This window comes from Leopardus geoffroyi, chromosome C1 (assembly GCF_018350155.1).
Source record: "Leopardus geoffroyi isolate Oge1 chromosome C1, O.geoffroyi_Oge1_pat1.0, whole genome shotgun sequence".
Lineage (NCBI taxonomy): Eukaryota > Metazoa > Chordata > Mammalia > Carnivora > Felidae > Leopardus > Leopardus geoffroyi.
In genome coordinates this window covers 195,585,015-195,612,808 of record NC_059328.1, presented here as the reverse complement: position 1 = coordinate 195,612,808, position 27,794 = coordinate 195,585,015, and the positions used below count along the sequence as shown (strand labels likewise).

Genomic DNA, 27,794 nt, shown 5'->3' with positions numbered 1-27,794 from the left:
ATCATGCAGAAAAAGGTCTCTTATTGCCCCATACAGACAGGTATTTTGATCAGCCAATTACCATCTTAAAAAACCAAGAGTCTGGTCCCATGAAGCTTATAAATACCCGGCACAGACTCCTAATGGCGGAGGTCCTAAGACCACCAGCCAGCCAAGTCTAGAATTTTGGCAAGCCTGCACGGAGCCCGGTGCTTCCCTCAAGTCAACAAGTATTATTCACCTAATATTAATACCTGATCGGTATTAACTCCCTTTTTAGTTTTTAACTTCCTGATATTCTACATTCAGTGAATAAGTTCTTGATTTCTAACACAAAATCTTGTTTTCACTTGCCCAAGTTCAGGCCTTGATAACTGTCCTCCACTAGTCGAATGGTCTAAATGGCCTCTCTTACCTCCTTAGAATTCTACTCGGCAAACCCTATTTAGAGTTCAAAATCCTTCAGAGATTTCCCATCTCCAAAAACCAAGTTCGTAAATTTCAACAGCTCAGACTTTCATCCCGTTGAAACGTTGGTTATTACACAGTGTTTCATGACTTCTGGAAAATGGCATAGCAGGAATCCAAATCAGATACTACTTGGGTGGCTGCGACTCTGAAGAGGGGAGTGTTGCAACGCTGGACTACGCTCCGCCCGCCTGCTCAGGGCCGGCAGGTCTTCTGGCTTCCGGCTCCGCTCCCGGGCGCATTTATCCCCATTAAGCCGAGTAGGACCGTGAAAGACTGTCGGCTTGCGGGGAGCTCCGCCCTAGAGTCGCCGAGGAGTGGCATCCTGAGCCCCGCCCTCCCTTCGCCGACCAGCCATGGCTGCACGCCTGCTCCGCAGCTCCCTGCGCATGTGGGGTGGCCGGTGTGCCCTGCGTTCACCGCCGGCCGCGAGGTCAGTGCCCGTCGGGCTCCAGCTGAACCGCCCGGGGGTAGGGGGTGGTCTACGGGGTACGGGCGGCGACACCTACCCTTCCTGGGGACCCTGAACGCGGCGGCGTGCAAGGCGCGCCCGTCTGGGCGGGAGACTCCGCGGATAGGGGCTGGGCCTGGTGGGACCCACGTCGGCGAGGGCAGGCGGGGGTGTCGGCCGTGACCGCCTCACCGCTGGAAAGCCCACCGCGGGGTTGCTGGAGTTCGGGCTGCAACCTTTCATCTTAGAAAGGTGGCTGAAGGCCGCGTCCTGATTGTGAACGGGTCACTGGGACTCCCCGACTGGCAGATCTGGAGATAGCAGGAGCACCCTTTGCGAAGCCTATGTGGAGGAGTGCCCCGAAGAAGGCAGCCTGGGACAGCAAAGACCTGACACCAGCCCCATCACACAACGACAATGAGATTTATTTAACAAATCCTTTAATTAATTAAATCCAGAAGAGTTAATAGAGTTTCTAAGTGGCTCTGTGCCTATTAAGGTAGTGTTTATAAGATCAAAAGTTTAGATCATATAAAATCCATTCATCGGATAAACTGGAAGCATCCGGGATTCGCTATTAAGGAGAATGACAGGAATGATAAACTAGCTCATTATAACATTGGTGGAACTCTGAGATGCTATGGGAGAGGAAACATGTGTGTTATTCCTGAGGAGAATTGGGAAGACTTCACCGAGGTGGTGACCTGACTTTAGGATGCACATACTTTTCTAAGCTCTTCCCCAGAACGTCATAAGAGTGTGAGCCTCAGATTTTTGGTGTCACTACTTTTTTATGCCCTGAAAGTTAAAGGACCACCTCAGAGATTGTTTTTATTTGGGGGGTTGTATGTATCCATATGAGTATCAAAAGATATCTACAAAACAAATTGTACAAGTACATAATTTAATTCATTAAAAGGAACAATAGAGATTATGGTAAGTGAAGTAAGTCAGACAGATACTGTATGATTTCACTTAGAAGTTGACTCTTACAGAAAACAAGCAAAAAAAAAAGAAAAGAAAAAGAACTCCTAGACACAGAGAACAGATTTGTGGTTGGGGGCAGGGCATGGAAATGGGTGAAGGGAGTAAAAAGGTACAAACTTCCAGCTATAAAGTAAGTCATGGGAATGTAATGTACAGCTCAGTGACCATAGTTAATACTGCATGTATATTTCAAAGTTGTTAAAAGAGTATATCTTAAAAGTTGTCATTAGAAGGAAAAAATGAGTATGTGTAGTGATGGATGTTAACTAGACTTACCATGTTGATTATTTACAGCAAATACATATATTGAAATCATGTGCATCTGAAACTACTGTAATGGTATTATGTCAATTATATCTCAATAATAAATAAGTAAAAGTAACAATAATAAGCCCATTACATGTTATCATGAATAACATTTTTATGAAAAATAGCTTTTTCAAAATAAGAAGAGAGACATTATTTACATTTTCATGGATTCTTTAATGTCTGATTTAGTAGAAGACAGCCCAATTCTCATATCTGTTTCTGCATTACGTCTGTTGGGGTAAGTTATTATGGTTGAAGTATAGGAAGAAAATCTCACAGGGAATTTTGGGAAAAGGAAGACGTGAGGGACCATCTGAATAGACTTGGGACTGTTTTATTATAGCAGGCTTCTTAATGTGCATATGGATCATTCAGGGATGTTGTTAAAAATATAGATTCTGGGGTGCCTGGGTGGCTCAGTCAGTTAAGCATCCAACTCCTGATTTCAGCTCAGGTCATGATCTCACGGTTTGTGAGTTCCAGCCCCACATAGGGCTCTGCACTGACAGTGTGAAACCTGCTTGGGATTCTCTCTCCCTCTCTTTACCCCTCCCCTGCTCATGCTGTCTCTTTCTCTCTCAAGATAAATAAATAAAACTTAAAAAATTTAAAAAAATACAGATTCGATTCAGTAGATCTGGGGTGAGATCTGAAATTGTATATTTGTAACCAGTTCCCAAGTATTGCTGAAGGTGTTGGTGGAAGCTGTCTCCCTTTTATAATGTAAATGAAGTTTTTTAAAAATAACAATTAGGGGCACCTGGGTGGCTCAGTCGGTCGGACTTCAGCTCAGGTCATGATCTCACAGATCCGTGAGTTCGAGCTCCACATCAGGCTCTGTGCTGACAGCTCAGAGCCTGGAGCCTGCTTCGGATTCTGTGTCTCCCTTTCTCTCTGCCGCTAACCCACTCACATTCTGTCTCCGTCTCTCTCAAAAATAAATAAACGTTTAAAAAAATGTAAAACTAACAATTAGAGCTTAGCCTGTTAAATTGGTAGAAATTTATTTTTGTACGGATATCCTGGTCTTTATGGGGAGAAAAGTGCCAATTTATTCAGTGAAGTTTTCTTGGTCTTCAAGAAATGGATGTACCAACATACTTGGTGCAGGTGTTTTGGTTTTCTTCTTCATATGCTCTCTTGAATACTTCTGACTGACCTGAAAGTCTTTATTCTTTCTGGCACTGCTTTCACTTTCTAATGTCTTGGTGTATTTAACTTAGAAATATTCCAATATTCCAAATATTCCAATATTTTCTTAAGGTAATATGGGATATAAAATTTTAAGATCCAGGCAGACTGGAATATAAATTCCATTCTGTTATTTGTTAATTGTGTTACTAAATGATTCAGTGTTGCAGAGCACCAGTTGCCTAATCTCAGCACATTTTTTTCCTGAGGAAAAATTCTCAGTATGGAAAAGAAAAGCTGTATGGACAAAAGTGTGCATGATAGTTTTATTTCCACTAGCAGGAAATTGCAACCAATCATTTCAATTAGAGGATAAAGTAAATTTTAGTCTATTTGATGTAACGTTATAGTGGTATGTAAGACCCCTGTACATCCTGATCTTGTTACCTCTCACTTCATCTACTGTTTGCACTCAATCCACACTTGGTGTCCCTGCTCTTTCTAGAATGCATCAGATACCATCGTGCCTGACACCTTTTGCTCTAATTGTTTTCTTTTTTTTTTTTTTTTAATTTTTTTAGTGTTTATTTATTTTTGAGAGAGACAGACAGGTAGAGCATGAGCGGGGGGAAGGGCAGAGAGAGAAGGAAACACAGGACCTGAAGCAGGCTCCAGGCTCCAAGCTGTCAGCACAGAGCCCAATGTGGGGTTCGAACCCACGAACCGAGAGATCATGACCTGAGCTGCAGTCAGATGCTTAACTGACTGAGCTACCCATGCACCCAGCTCTAATTGTTTTCTTGACTTACATTCTACTGAGAAATCTGCTTGACTGTCACCTTGAGACGTTTGCTCAAATTCTCATTTTTCTAACTTAACCTACCCTGACCGCACTATTCCATGCTGCAGCCAATGTCCCAGCCTTGTTCCAGACACACACTCTGATCTTTACTCTGCTTTTCTTTTCCATAGAATTTATCATCTTCTCATATATGCTTTAATTTGCTTCCTTACTATAAATAGTATAGTTATTCAGACTCCCCTTCTAGAAATGTGAGTCTGGAGACAGGGATCTTTATTTTGCTCACTGTTGTATCCCAAGTTACCTGAACAGTGCTTGGTACATAAAGGGTACTCAAAGTATTTGTTGACCAAATGAATGAATACGCTATTAAAAATGATGATTTGGATGAATGGGTAGTAACTAAGAAGGCAAAAGGCAGACTAAGTATAAAATTTGTAGTACTGCATGTTCACAACCAACGACTACTACCAAAAAGGCATCTCAAATTATATTCATAAACTCCACTAAAAGTTGCATATAAAAGATAAACCTAAAGCACAATGACAGAAAATGCATGTTAAATGTATTACTCAGCTCATGCTGCCATAACAAAATACCATAGACTGGGTGGCCTAAATAACAGAAATTTATTTCTCATAGTTCTAAAGGCTGGATAACCCAAGATCAAAGTGCTGGTGAGAGTGTTATTTCTTGTTTGTAGATGGCTGCCTTCTTTCTGTATCTTCACATGGTCTTTCCTTGTTTCATGCACACTGGGAGAGCGAGACAGAGAGAGAGAGAGATCTCTCTTCCTGTTATAAGGCCACATATCCTCTTGGATTAAGATCCCACCCACATGACTTCATTTAACTAACTCAGTAAAATCACAGTGGGAGTTAGAGCTTCAACATGAATTTGGGAGGGACACAACTCAATTCATAGCGTTAAATGAAAATGCATAAAGTAAAAATAATTCATTTCATGGGGAAAAAAAGGTTGAGACAACCTAATTGCCCATAAACAAGACTGTCTTTTAAACAAAAATGTGAAGAAGGAGAGGAGGAGGAAAGGAAAGAGAAAACAAACAAACAAAGGGTCCATTTAAGGAAGAGAGAAACCCCAAACAGCATTTCATGCAAAACAGAAAAACATCCTTTGCTAATATTTGGATATATGATAAAAAGTTTTGTTTTGTTTTGTTTTTTAAATATGAGCTTGAATTATACAAAGTGACACACAGATTTTCAGAATCTTTTCAGGAGTACCCCAAGAGGGAAATAAATCTGAAGACCATTGAACTAAAAGGAACTACAAAACTGTCTTATTTTAAGTGTAATATGAGGGGGGTATGGAGAGGGAAGGGTCAGTTTCCGAAGATCTTGAATAATTCTGTACTAATCCTTACAGAGATTCATGGACATTTTTTTTTTTTAATTTATACCCAGGTTGCCTCTAATATGGCAGTAACATCACCATAGTTGTATCTTACACACCTGCCATTTCAAATTGTGTGATTCTGAATGAAATAGTAATTTGGAAATGTTAATATCATCTTAAATATTGTACGTGACATGAAAACTTATCAATATGCTATGGTGGTACTGTATGAAATAATAATTTGGAAATGTTAATATCTTAAATATTGTACATGACATAAACACTTATCAGTATTCTATGGTGGTTTTGGAATTTTTACATCATTTAATTTGCATTTACCTCAACTCAGACATGTAGGTTAGTCATGGGTTTGGAAGTGAAGAGTGAGCTGAGTAAGGACATACTACTTGATCTCATCCAGGTGAGGTAGATCCTATCAAAAGTGGTAATGTTCAGATTTGAACAGGTCTGTCGAATTTCACATTCTTCCTACCTACCTCTATACTGTCTCTGGGGGAAAGAAAATCAGCATTTTTCCATGTTGTTCGGTGGCATTAATTTGGGTATGAAAGGTAACAATTTCACTTAATTTTCTTAATGTATATGTATATTTTAAAGATGTTCTCATTCCGGAAAGGAGAAACGTCTAGAAACTCCTTCTGCTGAAAAATTAACAGATATAGGAACTCGAAGAATCTTTTCTTCAGAACATGACATTTTCCGGGAAAGTGTAAGGAAGTTTTTTCAAGAAGAAGTGATTCCTCACCACGCAGAGTAAGTGGTACATTTTTCTTTAAAGTAATTTGCATAAAAAGAACATTGAGAACCATTTCCTAGGGTCGCCTAGGTGGCTCAGTCGGTTAAGTGTCTGACTCTTGATTTTGGCTCAGGTCATGATCTCAGGGTTCATGAGTTCGAGCCCTGAGTCAGGCTCTGCACAGACAACACGTGGCCTGCTTGGGATTCTGTCTCTCCCTACCCCTCCCCTCTCACATGTTCCATATGCCACTCTCTCTTTCTTTTCTCTCTCTCAAAATAAATAAATTTAAGAAAGAAAAAAACAAACCATTTCCTAGAATGTCGTATGTTGTTCTACAGAAAATATACTGTATTAATTGCTTTATTCACATTTTGCTGTTCTTAACTGTAATACTCTAAGATCTCAGGATTCTTAAGTTAGTCCAAAGCTATTTAAATGAATTTTAAAATATACAATTAAAAGTAAGTAAATTTGAAAATTTGCAGCTCAATCTAAGAGTAGTATTTTGAATACTCTGGTTAAATGGCAATTAAGTAATTACTAGTCAATTCCAAATGTTTTTTTTCTGCTTCATGAGTGAATTAAAATGAAAGCTCATGAAAGCTCAACAGGCCAGTTGACAAATCTTGGTTAGCAATGGACCACCTTAAAGTATTTTTACTACTGGATGAGATGTATATTGATTAACTGATTAATTGCTGATCACCTACTTTTTTGACCAAAACACTGTCATTTCTATGAAAGTAGGATTTTGCTATATTTCTAAAATTCATTCACTGCCAGTAATTTGCTATAATTAAAATGTTTTTTAAAACATTTTTAAATATCTTCCATTAAGATTTCATTAATGCTTTCTCTATAAAAATGACCAAAATTAGCTAAACCTAATGCCATGACTAGTCTTTGGTGAAAAGCAACTATTTCTAAAAAGAAAGAAAAAGAAAGAAAGAAAGAAAGAAATTTATTATGGTACACTCTAGGAGAATCTTTTTTGTTCATTACTCTACTGATTCGAAAGTTTGTTCCAGAAAAATTATTGATAAAGATTTGAAGTAAAAATGATAGAAGTTGACAGATTTGAGATTAATGATAAAAATGTTTCCAAAGCTAATTTAGGCAATATGTACATCAAAACATACATGATAATCAAACTCTTTTAAAATTTCTTGAGGCATCTGTGTTTCCCTTTCATCACTATCTTCAAAAATATACCTCATTTTTGGTAAGTATATCTAACTCGCACTTAATAAAATAAAACAAAAATTCTCAGATTCTTTTTTTTTTTTTTTTAATTTTTTTTTTTTTCCAACGTTTATTTATTTTTGGGACAGAGAGAGACAGAGCATGAACGGGGGAGGGGCAGAGAGAGAGGGAGACACAGAATCGGAAACAGGCTCCAGGCTCTGAGCCATCAGCCCAGAGCCCGACGCGGGGCTCGAACTCACAGACCGCGAGATCGTGACCTGGCTGAAGTCGGACGCTCAACCGACTGCGCCACCCAGGCGCCCCTCAGATTCTTTATTTCCAACTATCTCTTTCCTCATCAGGCCTGTCTCATTTTGTAAAAATGTTTATTTATTTTGAGAGAGAGAGAGAGAGAATGAGCGAGCGCACGTGTGAGCAGGGCAGGGGCAGAGGGAGAGAGGGAGAGAATCCCAAGTCGTCAGCACAGAGCCCAATGCAGCGCTCCATCTCACAAACTGTGAGATCATGACCTGAGCTGAAATCATGAGTCAGACACTTAACAGCTTAACAGACCTCGCCACCCAGGCGCCCTGCTATTCTTGTTTTTAAAAAAGCAGAGGTTGCACAATCTTATTCAAATGTCTACTCTTTTCAGAAGTTCATTGGACAGCAGTTGTGCTGCAAGATGCTTATGTGCTTCTGTTGTTCCAACTTAAACTGTAATAAGATTGCCTGCTCTTGTCACCTTTTTATGTGCTCATCCCGTTAAGTTCAGCACTTTAAGGAAATATACAGAGGGCTATTGCCTTTATAGGATAAGTTGGACAAATTCCCATGACTATATGACACAACTAAGATTCCATCTTAAGAGGACCAGCTGAGACAAACTGTACCCATGAATGTCAGTACATGTAATTTGTAGGTCTAATGAAAAGTCAAGGGAGGAGAACAGTGGCAAATATTAAGAAGTAAAGAAGAGAATAAAAGGAGAAATGATGAAAGAGTCCAATGCAAATAGAAAGTTACGGCCAAGGTCAACAACAATTACCTTAAAGGAACATTCCTGTACAAGATCACTCATAAATTCAAATTATGACCATTTAAGTAACATGAAAAAAGCTTCTCTGATTTTAAAATGTTTGCTATTTGCAGATGGGAGAAAGCTGGAGAAGTGAGCAGGGAGCTTTGGGAAAAAGCTGGCAAACAAGGACTTCTCGGTATCAATATTGCAAAGCATCATGGTGGTATTGGTGGAGACTTGTATTCAGCAGCTATAATGTGGGAAGAACAGTAAGTATGCAGACATTTGAAGTGGAATCGTGTTTTGTAAGCACGCTGCTCACTTTTCTGAGATGATAAAATATGCTTTCTAATCTTATAATATTGAAAACTAAAACGTGAATGAATATATGTATCATTTGCACATTTTTTAATGTGTGAAGATAGGAAAATGCCCTATTAAGTTATTAAAATAGTTGCTGCTGAAAATTAGAGATTGCTTCATTTCTAATTGCCTTATGTGTTCATTTTCTTCTTTTAAAAAAAAGTGGAAAAATATCCCCATCAAATATACTTAAAGTTTAATATATAAGAAGAAATAAAGATTTCAGTTGATGAATGGGCAAAAGATTTGAACCAACAGTTCATCAAAACAAAATACAAATAGGTTCTTTTATTTTTTTATTAAAATTATTTAATGTTTATTTATTTTTGAGAGAGAGAGAGACACACACACAGAGTGTGAACAGCGGAGGGGCAGAGAGAGGAAGACACAGAATCAGAAGCAAGCTCCAGCCTCTGAGCTGTCAGCACAGAGCCCCACAAGGGGCTCCAACTCACGAACCACAAGATCATGACCTGAGCCGAAGGAGGATGCTTAACCAACTGAGCCGCCTAGACACCCCCAAATAGGTTCTTCTAGATGAAAAAAGCTCACCCTTACTGCCAATCAAGTGTAAATTAAATTAACCTGGAGGTTATCATTTTGAGTATTTGCAAAAGTCAGTGAAAATTCAAAATCATAATACCCTCTGCTGACAAGGTTGCCGTGAAAACGGCATACTCACACTATTAGTGGCATTATAAATTAGAACAATAAATGCTTTGGTGAAGCATTCACCAATTTTCATTCAAAAAATGAAAATGTTTCTGCTCTTTGATCCAGGGCATCACTTTGGAGAATTTATCTTAAGGAAATAATTTAATAGAAAAAAGAGGAGCTATGTACAGAAATCATTGTCATGTTAGATCATAAACATCCAAATACGGAAGCAATCTAAATGTCTCGTATTGGGAGAATGAATAAGTAAATTATAAAAAAAATGTAAATTATATTACATAAACAATTTGGAATACTTTATAGCTATTTCAGATTATTGTTATGACAACATGTAAAAAAAAAAAAAAGGACTTTTTCATGCCATATAATAATAAAAAAAAATAGTTAACGAGATGCCTGGGTGGCTCAATTGGTTAAGTATCCAACTTCGGCTCAGGTCATGATCTCACAGTTTGTGAGTTTGAGCCCTGCATCAGACAGGCTCTGTGCTGACAACTCAGAGCCTAGAGCCTGCCTTGGATTCTACTCCTCCCTCTCACTCTGCCCCTTCCCCACTTACACTCTGTCTCTCTCTTTCAAAAATAAATAAACACTTAAAAAAAATTAGTTAAGTACAAATTCACACCACGACTGCAACTATATTAGAATATATGCTTATGGGCAAAGGTAATTTGTCAAAATGAAAACAGTTGCTATGTTAGGGTAATACAATTGTAGGTGATCCATACTTTGAAATGTTTTATCTTTTAATTCACTAGGTAAGTACTCATGGAGCTCTGTTACAGTACTGTCAATATGCAAAAATTAAAAGATTAGTAAAAACAAAGAGAAAATCCTCAGGAGCTCTAGGTTTGTGGGGAGACAGGCTATTGTGACACAAAGTGATAAGATTTAATAATTTGTTGTTCTTTAGTTGAAAATCAAAGAAACGGAAAGAACAAAATAACTATTTTGTGCTTTAAATTTTCTTCTTTTTTCTCTCTCTAAGAGCATATTCAAATTGTTCAGGCCCAGGTTTTAATCTTCATTCAGATATTGTCATGCCCTATATTGTAAACTATGGCTCTGAAGAACAGATTAAGCGATTCATCCCCCAGATGACTGCTGGGAAATGTATTGGCGCCCTAGCAATGACAGAGCCTGGGGCTGGAAGGTAAATCAACATTGATTTGGTTTTGATTTTTGGAAGCAGTGCCCTAACAGCAAATATTTTCTCAGTACTCACTTCATACAAATATTTGCATGATGTACGAGGAAGGATACAAAGATTAACACAAGTTCAATTTACAATCTCAAGTAACTTCAAATTCTAGTAGGAAAATAAGGCCTTATCATATATAAAGAATAATAAAACATAATATATGCTGTGTTTCAGATATTAATATAGGGCAATGCAAATAAAGTGGTAGGGTATGACTAGAATTTGGAGCATGGTAGATTTTGGACGTGGTGTGACATTCGCATGGCAATGTCCAGCAAAGATTCGGGATTCCGGATGCAAGCTGGGGTGGCAAGAATTGGAGCAATGAGAAAGAATAAGATCATTTATTCAGTCATTTGAAGGTTACTTACTAAGTGCCTGTAAGGTGCCACATACACAGTGGTGAACTAGAACAGATGTGGTCTCTGTGCTTATTGAGGAGAATAATGAGAAACACATAAATAAATATATCCCTAATTATAAATTATGATAAGTACTATGAAGGGAACGTGGTGCTATGCTAGAGACTAATGGTGTATGTGTGTTTGGTAGGAAAGGGAAAAATGAATTTAGATATGAGTGCTAGAGAAGGCCTATAAAAAGTGGTTACATGTAAACTGAGATGTGACAGCTTTACAATATGATTGAAATCTTGAATTGTGACACCTCCAGTTTTGTTTTGTTTTGTTTTGTTTTTCAAGATCACTTTGCTGTTCGGGGTCCTTGGTGATTCTATACGAATTTTAGGATAGTTTGTTCCAGTTCTATGGAAAATGCTATTAGTATTTTGATAGGGATTGCATTAAATCTGAAGATTTCTTTGGGTAGTATAGGTATTTTAACTGTATTTGTTATTCCAACCCATGACATGGAATGTCTCTCCATTTCTTGGTGTTGTATTGAATTTCTTTCATCAGTGTTTTATAGTTTTCAGAGTATGGGTCTTTCACCTCTTTGGTTAAGTTTATTCCTAGATATTTCATTATTTTTGGTACAAGTATAAATGGGATTATTTTCTTAATTTCTCTTTCTGCTGCTTCATTATTAGTATACAGGAATGCAACAGATTTCTGTACATTGATTTTGTAGCCTGCAACTTTACTGAATCCATTTCAGTTCCAATACATTTTTGATGGAGTCTTTAGGGTTTTCTATATATAGTATCATGTTGTCTGTAAATAGCAAAAGTTTTACTTATTCCTTACCAATTTGGATGCATTTTTATTTCTTTTTGTTGTCTAATTGCTGTGGCTAGGACTTTCAGTACAATGTGGAATAAAAGTGGTGACAGTGGACAGTTCTGTGTTGTTCCTGACCTTAAGGGAAAAACTTTTAGTTTTCCCCCATTGAGTATGATGTTCACTGTAGGTTTTTCATATGATACTTTTATTATGTTGAGATATGTTCCCGCTAGACCTACTTTGTTGAGAGCTTTTATCATGAATGGATGTTGTACTGCGTCAAATGGTTTTTCTGCATCTACTCTTTCTCTTATTGAGGTGATTTATCACGTTGATTGGGAATAACATGGTAAATGATTTTTTTAATGTATTGTTGGATTTGTTTTGCTAGTATTTTGTTGAGGATTTTTGTATCTATGTTCATCAGAGATTTTAGCCTGTAGTGCACGTTTTTTATGGTGGCTATCTGATTATGGTATCAGGGTAATACTGACCTCATAGAATGAATTTGGAAGTGTTCCTTCCTATTCTATTTTTTGGAATAGTTTCTTTTTATGTTTATTTATTTGTTTGTTTGTTTGTTTATTGAGAGAGAGAGAGCATGCGAACACAAGTGGGGGATGGGCAGAGAGAGAGAGAGGGAGAGAGAGAATCCCAAGCAGGGTGCCAGCACAAAGCCCAGCACGATCCTAAGATCATGATCTGAGCCAAATCAAGAGCTGGATGCTTAACCAACTGAGCCACCCAGGTGCCCAATATTTTTTGAAATAGTTTGAGAAGAATAGGTATTAACTCTTCTTTACATGTTTGGTAGAATTTGCCTATGAAGCTGACTGATCTTGAACTATTGTTTGCTGGAAGTTTTTTGATTATTAATTCACTTTCCTTGTTGGTAATTGCTCTGTTCCAATATTCTATATTTTCCTGCTTTGGTTTTGGTAAATTATATGTTTCTAGGAATTTATCCATTTCTTCTAGGTATAAAATTTTCCATTTCTCTTACAATTGTTTGTGTTTCTGTGGTATTGGTTATTTTTCTTCTTTCATTTGTGATTTTGTTTATTTGGGTCTTCTTTTTCTTTTTCTTTCTTTGTTTCTTTCTTTCTGTATGTCTGTCTTTCTGTCTTTCTTTCTCTCTTTCTTTCTTTCTTTCTTTCTGGATGAGTCTTGCTAGAGGTTTATCAATTTTGTTCATGTTTTCAAAGAGCCAGCTCCTGGATTCATTGATTGTTCTATTGTTTTGTTTGTTGTTTTTGTTGTTGTTTTAGTTTCTATATTATTTATTTCTGCTCTATTATTTCCTTCCTTCTCCTGGTTTGGGGTTTGTTTGTTCTTCTTTTTCTAGCTCCTTTAGGTGTAAGGCTAGGTTGTTTATTTGAGATTTTCTTGCTTCTTCAGGTAGATCTATAATACTATAAACTTCCCTCTTAGAGCTGCTTTTGCTGCATTCTATTGTGTTTTATTTTCATTTGTTTCTATGTACTTTTTGATTTTTCTTTGATTTCTTATTTGACCCATTAATTGCTTAGTAGCATGTTATTTAACCTCCCTGTATTTGTGCTCTTTCTAGATTTTTTCTTGTGGTTGATTTCTAGTTTCATAATGTTGTGGTCAGAAAAGATGCGTGCTATGACTTTGATCTTTTTGAATTTGTTGAAACTTGTTTTGTAGCCTAATATGTGATCTATTCTGGAGAATGTTCCAGTTATATTACAAGTCATATTACAAAGCTGTACTAATCAAAATAGTATAGTACTAGCATAAAGATAGACACATAGATCAATGGAATAGAATAGAAAACACAGAAATAAACCCACAATTATATGGTCAATTAATCTTTGACAAAGGAGGAAATAATATACAATTAGAAAAACTCTCTTCAACAAATGGTGTTGCAAAAACTGGACAGCTACATGCAAAAGAATTAAACTGGACCATTTTACACTATACATGAAAATAAATTCAAAATGTATAAGACCTTAATGTGAGACCTGAAACCATAAAAATCCTAGAAGAGAGCACAGGCAGTAATTTCTCTGACATCAGCCATAGCAACATTTTTCTAGGTATGTCTCCTGGAGCAAGGGAAATAAAAGCAAAAATAAACTATTGGGAGTACATCAGAATACAAAGTTCCTTTACAGCAAAGGAAACAATCAACCAAACTAAAAGACAACTCACTGAATGGGAGAAGATATTTGCAAATGACATATCCAATAAAAGGTTAGTATCCAAAATACATAAAGAACTTCTACAACTCAACACCCTAAGACCAAACAATCCAATTTGAAAATGGGCAGAAGACATGAACAGATATGTATCCAAAGACATACAGATGACCAACAGACACATGAAAGGATGCTCAACATCATTCATTATCACAGAAATGTAAATCAAAACTACAATGAGATATCACCTCACACCTGTCAGAATGGCTAGGTCAAAAAACATAAGAAACCACAAGTGTAGGTGACGATGAGAAAAAGGAACCTTCATGCATTCTCGGTGGGAATGCAAACTGGTGTAGCCACTGTGGAAAACAGTATGGAGGTTCCTCAAAAAATTAAAAATAGGACTATCCTACAATCCAGTAATTGCACTAGTAGGCAATTACCCAAAAATTACAAAAATGCTAACTCAAAGGAATATATCTCCCTCTGTTTATTGCAGCATTATTTACAATAGCCACATTATGGAAGCAGCCCAAGTGTCCATTGATAGATGAATGGATAAAGAGGTGGTATATATTTATGTACTTTCGAACATTTCTTAGCCATAACAAAGAATGAAATCTTGCCCTTTGCAACAATATGAACAGAGCTAGAGAGTATAATGCTAAGTGAAATAAGTCAAAGACAAATACTGTATGATTTCACTCATATGTGACATTTAAGAAACAAAACAAATGAGCAAAGGGAAAAAAGAAAGACAGAGAGAGACAAACTGAGAAAAAACTCTTAACTATAGAGAACCAACTGATGACTTACCAGAGGGGGGTGAGGGGGATGGGTGAGATAGGCAATGGGGAGTAAGTAGTGCACCTATCATGATGAACACTGAATAATACATAAAATTATTGAATCACTATATTGTATACCTGAAATTAATATAACACTATCTGTTTACTAGAATTAAAATTAAAAAGTTAATAAATAAAATAAACACCTATATTACTACATTAAAAAAATAATAAAGTGAGATGTGACAGATGAGAAAGAACCAACTGCAAGAATGGAGGGGAGGAGCTTCCACATAATGGGACCTGATCCTCAAGGATGACAAGGAGAGCAGACAGGAAACCTTGGGCATTATGCTTCCTTTGGAACTGTACAAAAGGCAGCCACAGAGACAAAAGGATGGAGTCTGAAGGAGATCTACACCAGTGCTCTGTCGTGAGCATGAGGTGAAGTGACTTTGAAAAGGTGATAGGACAGGAGTGAGAAGTTAATAATGTCGAGGCCACAAAAATGTTGAGGGTTGAGAAAAGGTCATGGCAGGCCACTGGTGGTGATCTTTTGATTGTCATTTCAGTAGAGAGGAGAGGCTACTTTGGAAGAGAGTTGGGTATTGAGAAATCAGATGTAGAGAACACAGAGTAATCTTTCAGAGTTTGTGGTGAAAGAGAGTGTAAAGAGAGACAGTACTGTGCTGTGACAGGCCAGCACAGTAAGGGGAAGGGTTCATGTTGAAAGGAACAGCAACTTCTAGGCCAACGGGAAACGGAGTGCAGAGCAACAACCTAAAGATGTGGCAGAAGCAGTAATTGAAAACCCAAGGCTTGTTTCTGCAAAGATCAGGCCCTCATGTTTTACACTGCTTTTCTGACACTGCTGTTTATTTTTAAATGGCTTAGCACTCCATAGTGTGACTTGGCAACATGTTTAAATTGTATTTCTCCTTCCCAAATATAAACCTATAATTACAGGCCAATCCTGATACTTAGTTTTTCCAAAGGTAAAAGGTTTTTGTTTGCTTCTTTTGCCTAAAAATGTGATCTAAAAGAAATAAAAATTTAATCTTCCTTTGCTTTTAAGTTAGATAATTTTTCTAAGATAAGTGACTGACTGACCAAAATTTGGATTACATCATGCTAGCTCTGGAACAGTATGTTCCTGTTCCAACCCACTGAATGCTAGTTCTCACTTAGAGGCAATATAAATCAAAGATCCTAACTTGTCCCCAACTTACACAAGCAAACAAAGGCTGATTGATTTTTGCTTATTTAAATTCTCTGTCCTCATCTGGGGTTAGGTGAATATGCTTAAGATGGAAACTGAGAAGGAGAATGGAGAAAAGAGGCAGATGGTTTGGAAGGCTGGTATAAGTGATGGAAGGGTAGTAAATTGGTCAGGTATTTGGAGACGAGCAAAGGGGCCATATGAGTGAATGCAGGAGTGAAGGAAAACGGCAGATGCAGAAGAGTGTTTGAGTGTTCAGGACTTCCAAAAGAAAGAAAGAAAAAGCATGTGGGAGAGAAGGAATAAAGATGGGAGATGGTTTGTTGTGCCGGATTTTAGGAACAGCTTGGCCACTCTTACATTCTTGCTTTCATTTGGCCTTCACCAAAAAGGGTGGAGTTTGCTAGAAAAGATTCAGAGTATCCCTGCCTCTTTTCCTTTCCACGTACATAGGAGACTCCCTAATGTGTAATTGTGTGTATTTGTATGATACCTTAACATTTTGTATCTTTCATGTTGATTTTCTGTTTGGACTATCACAATAATCTATATGAAGATATACTGTGATTCCTATGTAAAGGAGAACAGAACATGAGAAATGAAGTATTTTAACCAAACTCATAGAGCTAACCTATGATGACATTGGGTCCAGAGTATTCTGACACCAGCTGTGTGATTGTGGGTGAAATCTCTGAACCTCAATGTCTGTATCAGTGATACTTACTTAATACGATTATTGCAAGGGTCTGAATTCTTGGCAATACTATAAGTAGTATATATTTTAGTAGTATATTTTTAATATTTCATGTTTACCATTCAAGAGCTTTTTTTAATCCACAAACTGAGCTGTGTCATTACCTTTGTTACTTTTGATATGTCCCTGTATAGAACAGGTATTTCAATAAGCCATGTATTGATTTTAAGAACTAATATTTCATACTGACTTACAATATAAAGACCATATTCAAGAAGAAGAATCAGAAAAAGTGATGTAGACTATTTATACATGATGGTATTCATTGCAGGCTATTTATGAAAATTGAAAACTAAGTATTCAATAATAGATTGTTTTTAAAAAATGATAAAGCTATACAATGTAATTCTATGCCATTGATAGAAATGAAATTATAGAAAAGCATTAGATATTATTAAGAGGTCAAAATCATATGTATGGCTCTGGTTTTATAAAAATACGTATATGTGTGTATTTTCACTGAAAAATTCTGGAAGGATGTATTTTAGAAATGTTTATTCTAGGAAGTAATTTTTTTTTCAGTGTTTTTTCTTTGTCAGAAATATTGTCTATCTTTTGTATTTTAACTATGGATATTTGTTTATTTTATACTTAGAAAAAATAATCTATTCCACTTTTAGAGCAGTCTTGTTAAGGGAAGCATTGAGACATAAGTCTTTTAAATAGCTAACTTTTGATCAATAGAGATAAGGGAAGGAATCAAGGTGAATAGAGGGAGGCAGATATATGGTGGCAAATAATTTCAAATATAGTGGGCTTTGAGATGCTATCTGAGTCCAATTTGGGGATCTACTTGGGAGTTTTTATGCTTTATAAAATCTGGCTACTTTATGTAATCTGAATCATATATTCATTTGTATAAGTGGTTTAGAATATAATACATCAGATGTGGTTTTTCAGTGCATTTGTGTGAACATTCTTAATGTTAGTTAGAAGTCAATTCTTTTCATAGTATGAACAGTTTGAATTAGCACATTATATGCATACTTATACAACAATACTTGAATAACTCAGTTTTTACCAACTAATGAATTTTCCTTCATTATTTAAAAAAATTATAGTGATTTGCAAGGAATAAGAACAAATGCCAAAAGGGATGGGAGTGACTGGATTCTCAATGGAAGCAAGGTATGTAAAGAGGGGCTCCCATAGCCCTTCTCTCCAGAGTCCATGCCACAAGTAACAGTGTCTCAAAGACTGCTCATTACTGATTGTCTCATTCTATGGACTTATGTAAGAATTGAATTTACTTAAGTTGTTTTGTTTGGGGGACAATGTGAACTTTGCAACATTTATATTACATGAGATCTGTTCTTCTTGTATGTTCCATTTTACATGCTCCCCTCACTATTATGGCAAATGTTTTACTGTCCAAAGGGCTGTTATCAAGCCAGAAAAGGGGAAGGAGAGGCTCACATTGTCCAAATATGAGACAAATGATAATTAATAAACCTGATGTTTGTGAAAAATTGGAGATAAGATTTTCTTATAAATATCAAGAAGACTTTCAAAAGTTCTTAGGAAAGAAGGATAGCTCTGATAGAATTTGAGAGCCCTTCAGTCCTTCTGAGAGTCACATCAACCCAGATGAATTGGAAAGCCCTCCAGTTAAGGTTACAGATGGGCTTAGGAGTAAATACATCCCTTAGAATCTAATATCACTGCTGACAGAGGATTTTGTTTACCTAAAACTGTGTCTGGTATACACTCAGTAAATATTTATTGTTTACTGAGTGTTAAGTGAAGGAAAGATGTTTATTTTCTGCAACTAAGGAGGTCTTTCTGAAAATTGTTTCAAAGCCTGTTGAAGAACTAATTTATGTTTATTTTCTTTGAATTTTTTTAAAACTTCTAATTAGTTTTAGATTAATACCTTTGCATTTACAAAATCACAAGTTTGAATGTTGTGCTACTGTCAAATTGCTCTCAATTTTGTAAACAGCCTTGATTTCCGTACTTACGTTGTCAAGGACTAATAGCAGTTTGTGGACTGGAATGGGTCTGAAGAACACATTTTGTGCAGCCCAGGTCTAAAGACCATTTCATAATCTAGTTTCATAGTTGTTTTACAAAAAAACAGTATTTGTGGTGTCAAATAAATTTAGAAAATGTGTGCAACTTCTCATTCTTTGACATGCTAATGTGCATTATAAACCTCTAAAAGTTTGGTATAGTATGTCTTATGCCCTAGGAAATTATCTTTATAGATTGAGTCACTAGTATTTTCCCAAACATACTTTTTGTCATAGACTCTAGGTCTGGCGTTCTCTCTTGTCCAGCAAGAGAGCAGATGCAAGATTGAAATGTGAGAGAGGCTAATGTCAGGGAGGAGACGAGAGTGCTGAATAAGGGTCCTTGCTCCATTTTTATTATGACCAGAAGGCTTACAAGCATGATGGACTTACACAAAGAGACAATGAAATCGTGAACATGAACTCATGGGCATGAGGGAAAGGGGGTTTTGAAGATATTCAGTGTTAGGGGTTTGGGTCAACACTAAACCTGGAGCTGGGTGGAAAGTTGTTTACAACAGACATGAGGCACCACCTCTGTTTACCTAAACTGGTCTAGGGGACAAGAAGGACAGAGCATGCTACCTCAGGGTCAGCAAGGCATCTTTCTTTTGCTAATTAGCTCCAGCTCTGGGCAACTTCATCCTCCTGTGGTCCAAAGTCCTGTTTTCCTATTTTTGTCCTTCCTTCCGGTGAAAGCAGCTTTCTGTTATTGTACTAACTTGGGGGGGGGGGGTGGACATTTTCACCCTGAATACCTAATCTTGTTTACCTCATTTTGGATGATGAAAACATCCTGAGATTTCCTATTCCTATACCTTTCTCCTATACTGGGGGCCTTTGCAACCTATTTACCTAATTTTGTTTACCTAATCTGATTTAGCCAAACTTGAGTGTGTTCATTCTGTGGGTTTCTAATTCCTTATGCCTTGTTAAGCCATTGGTGCAACCTCAGGGAATTCCTAAGCTTATTTCCCACAACTGTTAGAAATTTTAGTCTAAACTATTTGTCTTAAGGATTATAGTAAAGATGTATAATGAAGATTATAATAAAGATGATTCCCGTATAATAATCACTTAACTCTGTACACAGAGGGCCACAGAAGACTAAGATATTTGATCAAATGGGAAACACATTCTCTTATGACTCCAGCTTTGTTAGCAGTTCTTCTGTGGGAACCACCCAAGAAAACTCCACTGACTATGTCCAAACCTCTATTAGAAATAACAAAAAATTGAAAGGAAGCAAAAGTAAAGGAATAAGTAAGTGAATATAGTACCTCAATAAGATGACCTAAGGGGTGCCTTGTGGCTCAGTAGGTTAAGCATCAACTCTTGATTTCGGCTCAGGTCGTGATCTCACGGTTTGAGAGACCAATCCCTGTGTCTTGGGATTCTTTCTCTTCCCTCTCTCTGCCCTTCCCTCCCCCCTCCCCACAAATAAATAAACTTTAAAAAAACGATCCTAAGATGTGCCCATCAAAGTGTCAACACAAAGTTTTTAATGGCTTAGGAAAATAATTAAGTGAAGAGATCATATTAACTTTTATACACCTAGATTTCAGCTAAGTAACAAAATGCACATACATTTCAACTATGTTAAAAGGAAAAAAAAAAACAGAAAGGAAATTCATAATGATATCTACATGACGGACTTGAGGATTTTTTTTCTTTTTTCTTTATAACAATATACTATATATAACGTCTACAATGAACTTATAAACATTCAATACCCAAAAAAATGATGGCCCTCAGTAGGGATAATCCCAGCCCTATTAAGAGTTTTGACTGTCATAATTAAGAACAAAGTTGAGAAAATCCTTTTACGAAGAGAATTTTCTTATAAGAAAAGGAAAGCAGTCATGCTGGAAATACTCGCCTTCTGTTGGACTCTTGCAGAAATGGTTCAGAATCGATTAACCTTCTTCCATAATTGTGTCTAAGGAAAACTGTTGAAGAATTCTATTCACTTTTACCAAATTGAAGTCAGGGTGTTAAAGTGAACAATTTTTTCATATAAACAGCTCCTCCCTTCCTCTCATTCCATTGTTTGTCTTTTATCTATAATAACGTCTGTCTGTTAATATATGTCTGAGGCCGTGGATTTAGAGCTTATAGACACTAATCCCTGGACATGCGATTCAGAACAGAAAAGCACTATTTCAGCAATTCAACTGTGCACCTACACAGATGGTCATTATTCTCTTAGAAAAATATGAAATTGGGAGACTTGAAAGGTTTTTGAGCAAGTGGTATAATGGAGCAATATTGTAGAAAAAATACATTGGCCATGATGTATAATTTTTTTTTCTAGGAACACATTTTTCTCATTTATTCAGCAAACATCCTTGAAAGCCTTCTATATGCCAAACACTACTCTAAGCACTGATGATAGTCCCTGCCCTTGAGGAGTTCCTTGTACAGAGAAATGTTGAGGGTCTCTGATTGTTGTGTCACTTATAACCAGGCCACCACCACGGCCTTCACTTGCTATCATGTAGACAACACTAACATCATTGTCTTATTTCCCATTATTTTTATGTGCAACACTGTGGATTTTAGAACATAAATCTTATAAAGGGCATAGATGTTAGGTGATAGAAGTAACCGATGCCATTTTATACTCCTACTATTTCAAAGGGATAGAGACAAGAATAGATCATTTGAATACAGTTTGATAAATGCTAAGATGGTGGTGAATTCAGAGTGCTTACAGGAGCTCTTAACCTGGCCTGGAGAATTTGGGAAGACTTTAGTCCAGAATGGTAGGATTTATCCTAGCAGCATTGGGAAACAGCCACCCAGTGGAGGAAACAAGATTTATGAAGACACATAGGTAAAGAAGACCTTAGAATAGAAAGGATAGCAAATAGTTCAGTGGAGTTGACCTGAGGACAGGGAATGAGAAAAATGAGATAAAAGATAAGGTTGGACTGATAAGCTAGTGCCAGTTTTTGATGAGTTTTATATGTCCTTCTAAAGGTTTATCCTGAGGCCTATTACGAGCTTTCAAAATATGAATTGAGATTTCAAAATATGAAAATGATATGATTAGATTGCATTGTAAAAAAGGTCTCTGAGATCATGATGAATAATAGAGGTGCAGGGACATCAGTTGTAGGAACTTAAGAAATGATGAGGCCCCGAAATAAGGTAATGGCAATAGAAGAGAAAGGAAGTGAGTGGATTCATAAAGTATTGAAATGGATTAGAGAGAATTAGAAGTCAAATTGAATATGAAGCAAGATGATAACATGCTTTTTTTTTTTGGCACCATTCACTGAGATAGGAAAAATAGATTTATATTCAAGATTAGTTAAGAGTTAAGGGTAGGAAAAGATATGTTATACCCATGAGTCATCAGGTGGACTCTCCAGAGGCAGGTAGGTATACAGGTCTGAAACTTAGCAAGAAATTTCACTTAAAGATTTGGAGTCATTAGCAGATAGATGGTAATTAAAGCCATGGAAGTGCTTGAGGTGACCCAAGAAAGGCACAGAATAAGTTAATAATTTGTGCTGGGTATATTTGTTTGATAAATAAATATCATCTGGTAATCTCATGTCTCTTATTTAGTATGTTATTTTATCCCTCTTTAATCATTATCTCCTTATTGAGGCCATTTGGAAAGAAGTAGGCCATCCATCATCAAAATCAAATCCATGCCTTTTCAAAAACTGTTGTGAGAGTACAAATACTTTAATGTTGCCATTTAGAACAGATTCCTTTTTCTCATCTGCAGTTTCTTTCTAAAATATAGTTTATCATATAGTTATCATAGAGTATTTTGCTTTAATTTAGAAAAGACATAATAAGCTCTGTTCATTATTTACAGTATTAATTATGGAATGAAAATGTACTGACTTCATTCTTTGAAGCAATGGGTTGTTTTCCCTGTACTTTTTAATAACCTCATATATGAATAATCAACACTGAAGATATTTGGGTAGAGTACAAAGAGAGGCATAAAGCATGTCTTGTCTGGTTTAGTCTTCTTGAATATACTTTCCTCCCATCATGACTTAAACATCGACCTGGTTTATTGTGAAGTGTCACAGTAAATTTGGGGTTTGCAGGTATTCATCAGTAATGGGCAGCTAAGTGACATTGTGATCGTAGTGGCAATCACAAATCGTGAAGCTCACTCTCCTGCCCATGGCATTAGCCTTTTTCTGGTGGAAAATGGAATGAAAGGATTTATCAAGGGACGAAAGCTACATAAAATGGGACTAATAGCCCAGGTAAGTCACAATATGAATTATTAATTATAAATAATTGCGTGTACTCAAATAATACTTTATAGAACTACATGTAGCAAATCATACCTTCCTATGCCAGATTCCTAAAATATGCTTTTCAGAAATGGAAAGAGAGGGGTGCTGGGAGGCTCAGTTGATTAAGTTTCTGACTCTTGATTTCAACTCAGGTTATGATCTCACAGTTTGTGAATTTGAGGCCTACATCAGGCTCTGTGCTGCCAGCACGGAGCCTGGTTGGGATTCTTTCTCTCCCATTCTCTCTCTATCCCTCCCCCACTCGTGCTTGCTCTCTACAAACAAACAAATGTTAAAAAAAAAAAAAAAAAAAAGAAAAGAAATGGTAAGAGAGATTTATTCCATTTATCCAAATTATCTCTATTGTTCAGCAGTGGAAGTGAATCAGCATATTTTGAATATCTGCTTCAGAAATGGCAAAATTATATGTTAATAGACCTTCTATTAAATTGATTGAAGAAAATTATGGAATAAAAGCAGAAAATAGTTTTCTATTATTTGGTAATTATTTGGTAGCTTTTTCATTACCAAAAAGAAAAATGACAGTGTATTGCAGTGGGAAAGCCACACATTTTTAGAATCAAATGGATCTGGGTTTGAATCCGTGGTTTATTACCTACTAGATGTATTCATTAACTACTCCAACTTGGCTTCCAGTTTCTTTTGTTCTTGTTTTTGTTTTCTTAAATGGAAATAATAGTCACCTCATTAGAGTGTTGGGAGATTTAAGTGAGATCATTCTGTACTTAATTGTGTGATCCCTTAGGATACTGCAGAATTATTCTTTGAAGATGTACGGCTACCAGCTAGTGCCCTACTTGGAGAAGAGAATAAAGGCTTCTATCACCTCATGCAAGAACTTCCACAGGTCAGAATTATTAAATATTCCATCTTTTGATTCGTTAATAAAGTGGTATGAAATAGAACTATGTAAATTCGTGCATATAAAACTTGTGACATAGCCAATCATTTGAGTAAAGTTAAAGTTGAAAAAAACCCTGACTTCTTGGGGTGCCCGGATGGCTCAGTCAGTGAAGCATCTGACTCTTAATCTCAGCTCAGATCTTGATCTCAGGGTCATGAGTTCAGGCCCCACGTTGGGCTCTGTGCTGGGTGTGGAGCCTACATAAACCAACCAACCAACCAACCAACAAAAAACCTGAGTTTTGTAGCCTAGATAAGTAAATAACTGAACTCAAGGGTATCCAATCAAAGCTTATAAATGAGTAGGAAAATTAGGTATTTTAGTTCCGTGATACCTTCTTAGAATGATTTTAGCTTCTTAACTACAAGTCAAGAATTCTTATCTCCTTGTAAGGAAATATCAGCCAAAATATTTGGCAGGATTTTTTTTTTTTAATGATACCAGGGAATCATCATACCAAAAAGTTTTAGTCCATCATAGTTAGCTCTCACATCTCTGTTTTTGGAGTGTAGTGCCTACATGATTGTTGAACCTCACGTGCCAGCATAGAAACATAGGTGCATTTGTCTAGTGACTGCCACAGCCTGGGCTAAATTGGGGACAAGGTTAGGAATACTGCCATGGAAATAGAATAGAATAGAAAAATCACCAGCAAGATGGATTTAAACTGACCATGGATACTAGTAGGCAGAATTTAACCTATCCACTTTAAAAGGTTGATTTCCATAGACCTATTAGAATATGCAGTGTGCAGAGGTCAATAAATAAAAGTCAACAATTTCATATTTCTTTTCTCATAGACGACTGATGAAGGAATTAAATAAATTATGTATATATGTATATGTAGTAAAGAGACATTTATAAAAATAAAGGATTTGTTTTAAAGAATTACTATGGCTATGTCAAATATTCTTATAAATCTATGGGAGCATTTTCTTATAGAATTAAGAAATAAATTAACTTTTAGGAGTTTTATAACGATTATTTATTGGATTTATTATCATCAAAATCTTGTGGAATTAGAATGATGCTTAAGACCTAATTTTGGGTTATAGGAAAGGCTAGTGATTGCTGAAATGGGACTTTCAGCCAGTGAATTCATGTTCGAAGAAACCAGGAAATACGTTAGAGAAAGAAAAGCTTTTGGGAAAACAGTTGCACATCTACAGGTAAGCTTATTGTCATGATTTAGTATTGAGCGACATCAGTTTCCTCATCTAAACACAAATATGGAATAACTCTCATAGAGGTGGTATTAGAATCCATTGAGGTGGATGAGACCATTGAGGGATAAAGAGTAGAGAGTAAGATAAGAGGTCCTAGGACAGAGTCCTGAGAAAAATTTAGTATTTAAAGGTGGACTAGTAGGGAGAAACCAGCAAAGATAACACAGAATGAAGGGCTAGAAAGAAAAAAGCAAATCAAGCAAGTAGAGTCACAGAAGCCAAGAGAAAAGGAGATTTCAAGTAGGCAGGAGTAGGGCTACAGGTTGCTTAAAGGGAAAACAAGATGAGAATCAAGAGTGCCCATTGGACATCGCAATAGGGAGCTGATAACGGACTAGAGTGTGGTTGCACCAGGCCAGAGTAAGTAAAGGGGTAAATAGAAATGAGGAAGTAAAGATACTGATGGCACACAACTCTTTCCTGAGTTTGGTTGTGAATGGTAGGTAGGTTACTAGGGAGTAAGAAGAGGATGGCGGGTGACAGGTAGAATCTTGGGGTCAAGTGACATATTTGTAAGATTTAAGGTTTTTTTGTTATTATTAGGATAAGAATGCTGGAAGCACTTTTTTAAAAAACTTTTTAATGTTTATTTTTAAGCGACAGAGAGAGAGCAAGCAGGAGAGGGGTAGAGAGAGAGCAAGCAGGGGAGGGGGAGAGAGAGAGGGGGACACAGAAGCTGAAGCAGGCTTCAGGCTCTGAGCTGTCAGCACAGAGCCCGTCATGGGGCTTGAACTCACAAACCTCAAATCATGACCTGAGGTGAAGTTGGTTAGGAGCTGACTCTTAACCAACTGAGCCACCCAGGTGCCCCTGGAAGCATGTTTTAATACCTAGAGAAAGGATTTAGTAAAGAAAGAAAGATTGTAGATATGAAGAAGACAACTGCTATGATATTTGAGAAAGAATCAGGGTGTGGGTGCGAAAGCATGTGGAAAGGTAGTCCTTTCCACCTCCACCGCAGAGGTGTTTCCTCCATTGTGACGGGAAGAAAAGAGGAAAGAATGGGTATGGGTTCAGTCAGACACTTAGCTCTGTTGGTAGACAATTGCAAAAGCTCTTTATGAAGACTTCCATTTTCCTTGAGTAACATAGGGAAACTCAGCTCTTGAAAAAGAGGTGAGTGAAGGGGGCATGCAGGTGTCCATGGAGAGAGAGGAATATTTGAAATACCCTTTCAAAGTAAGAGACTGAACTAACTAGAGAAATATAATAAGGCTGTGAGCGGTATTGAGGACTCAGATGAGGTGTATAGTGGTACCTTCTGCTTTTTTGTGTTTTAGATTTACTAGAAGGATTTAGCTGTTGATGATCAAACACAGAGAAGGTGGATGATTGTGTAAAGTTTTGCAAGGAAGTTTAAGGTATTTGCCAAAAAACTCAGCATAAGGTGGCCATAATCACTAACCATGCCAATCAAATATTAGACTCTAGTTTCTTCTTGAATGAAAGAAAAGTTTATAAACAATTTAGCCATAAAGTTTCTTCAACATTTTGCCAGCAAAAAACCTGGAGTTGGAAATCTACCTAAACAGTTTCAAGTGGAATGGCTTATGAAGGGCTTTGTGAAGGGCAAGGTGGAGATGAAACACTTTGGTAGCCTTTGAGGACCAGCTTTATGGAATTAACTTCAGTCATTTTTAAGTCCTAGCTCAGCTACTTGGATCTCCGTGGTCTAGTCAGGTTGTATGATCTCTCTAGGAAGCATTTTCTTATTTGCAAGATGTGAATGATATCCGTAGCTACCTTATAGAATTGCTGTGAGGATTAGCTGAGATAATATACACAACGTGGTCAGAATATTGCCGGACAAATTTAGCACTCATTACAGTTTGCTATTTTTGCCTTATGTAATGTCGTCTTCTATTTTGTTCCAATAAAGGGAACCTATTCCGTTGTTCATCAAAGTAACTTTTTTCCATTCTGAAAAAGCTTCTTTAGATCCTAACTTTCTTATTGGCATAACAGATCCAAAAATAGTTGTTCTGAATCTGTAAACATGAGGCACACACTTTAGAAAACATTTTTAAAAAGCAGTATGACTTGACTTTCCTAAATTGTGATTTCCTGAAGAGTAAGGATTTTAGGGTTGCCTGGGTAGCTCAGTCGGTTGAGAATCTGACTTCGGCTCAGGTCACGATCACACAGTTTTGTGAGTTCAAGCCCCACATCGGGCTCTGCACTGACCCTGTGGAGTCTGCTGGGGATTCTCTTTTTCTCTCTGCCCCTCCTCAGCTTGTGCTCCGTCTCTCCCAATAAATAAATAAACTTAAAGGAAAAAATAATAAAAAAATTTTTAAAAAGAGTAAGGATTTTAGAGGTGCCTGGGTGGTTCAGTCAGTTAAGCATCTAATACTTGATTTGGGCTGAGGTCATGATCTTGCAGTTCAGGAGTTCGAGCCCTGGGTCAGGCTCCACACTTCAGTGCAGAGCCTGCTTGAGATTCTCTCTCTCCCTCTCTCTCTCTGCCTCTCCCCCACTCGTGTTCTCTCTCTGTCTCTCAAAACAAATAAATAAACATTTAAAAAATAGTGAGAAGAATTGACTTTATACAAA

The 27,794-nt window shown here is 37.0% G+C and overlaps 1 protein-coding gene across 3 annotated transcripts in view; it reads left to right on the top strand.

Annotated features, from left to right (window-relative positions):
• Positions 1 to 637: 637 nt before the first annotated feature.
• ACADL (acyl-CoA dehydrogenase long chain) overlaps positions 638 to 27,794 on the top strand; it is a 45,338-nt gene continuing 18,181 nt past the window's right edge. The window contains exons 1-8 of one of the 3 annotated variants that reach the window (XM_045481093.1): positions 642 to 880; positions 6,105 to 6,260; positions 8,584 to 8,721; positions 10,479 to 10,643; positions 17,866 to 17,932; positions 22,893 to 23,057; positions 23,857 to 23,958; positions 25,071 to 25,184. In XM_045481093.1, the coding sequence (XP_045337049.1) occupies positions 804 to 880; positions 6,105 to 6,260; positions 8,584 to 8,721; positions 10,479 to 10,643; positions 17,866 to 17,932; positions 22,893 to 23,057; positions 23,857 to 23,958; positions 25,071 to 25,184 (984 nt within the window). In that variant the 5' untranslated portion in view covers positions 642 to 803. Of the gene's footprint in view, positions 881 to 6,104; positions 6,261 to 8,583; positions 8,722 to 10,478; positions 10,644 to 17,865; positions 17,933 to 22,892; positions 23,058 to 23,856; positions 23,959 to 25,070; positions 25,185 to 27,794 lie in introns of all 3 variants that reach the window. The other 2 variants (XM_045481094.1, XM_045481096.1) reach the window with 2 other exon arrangements.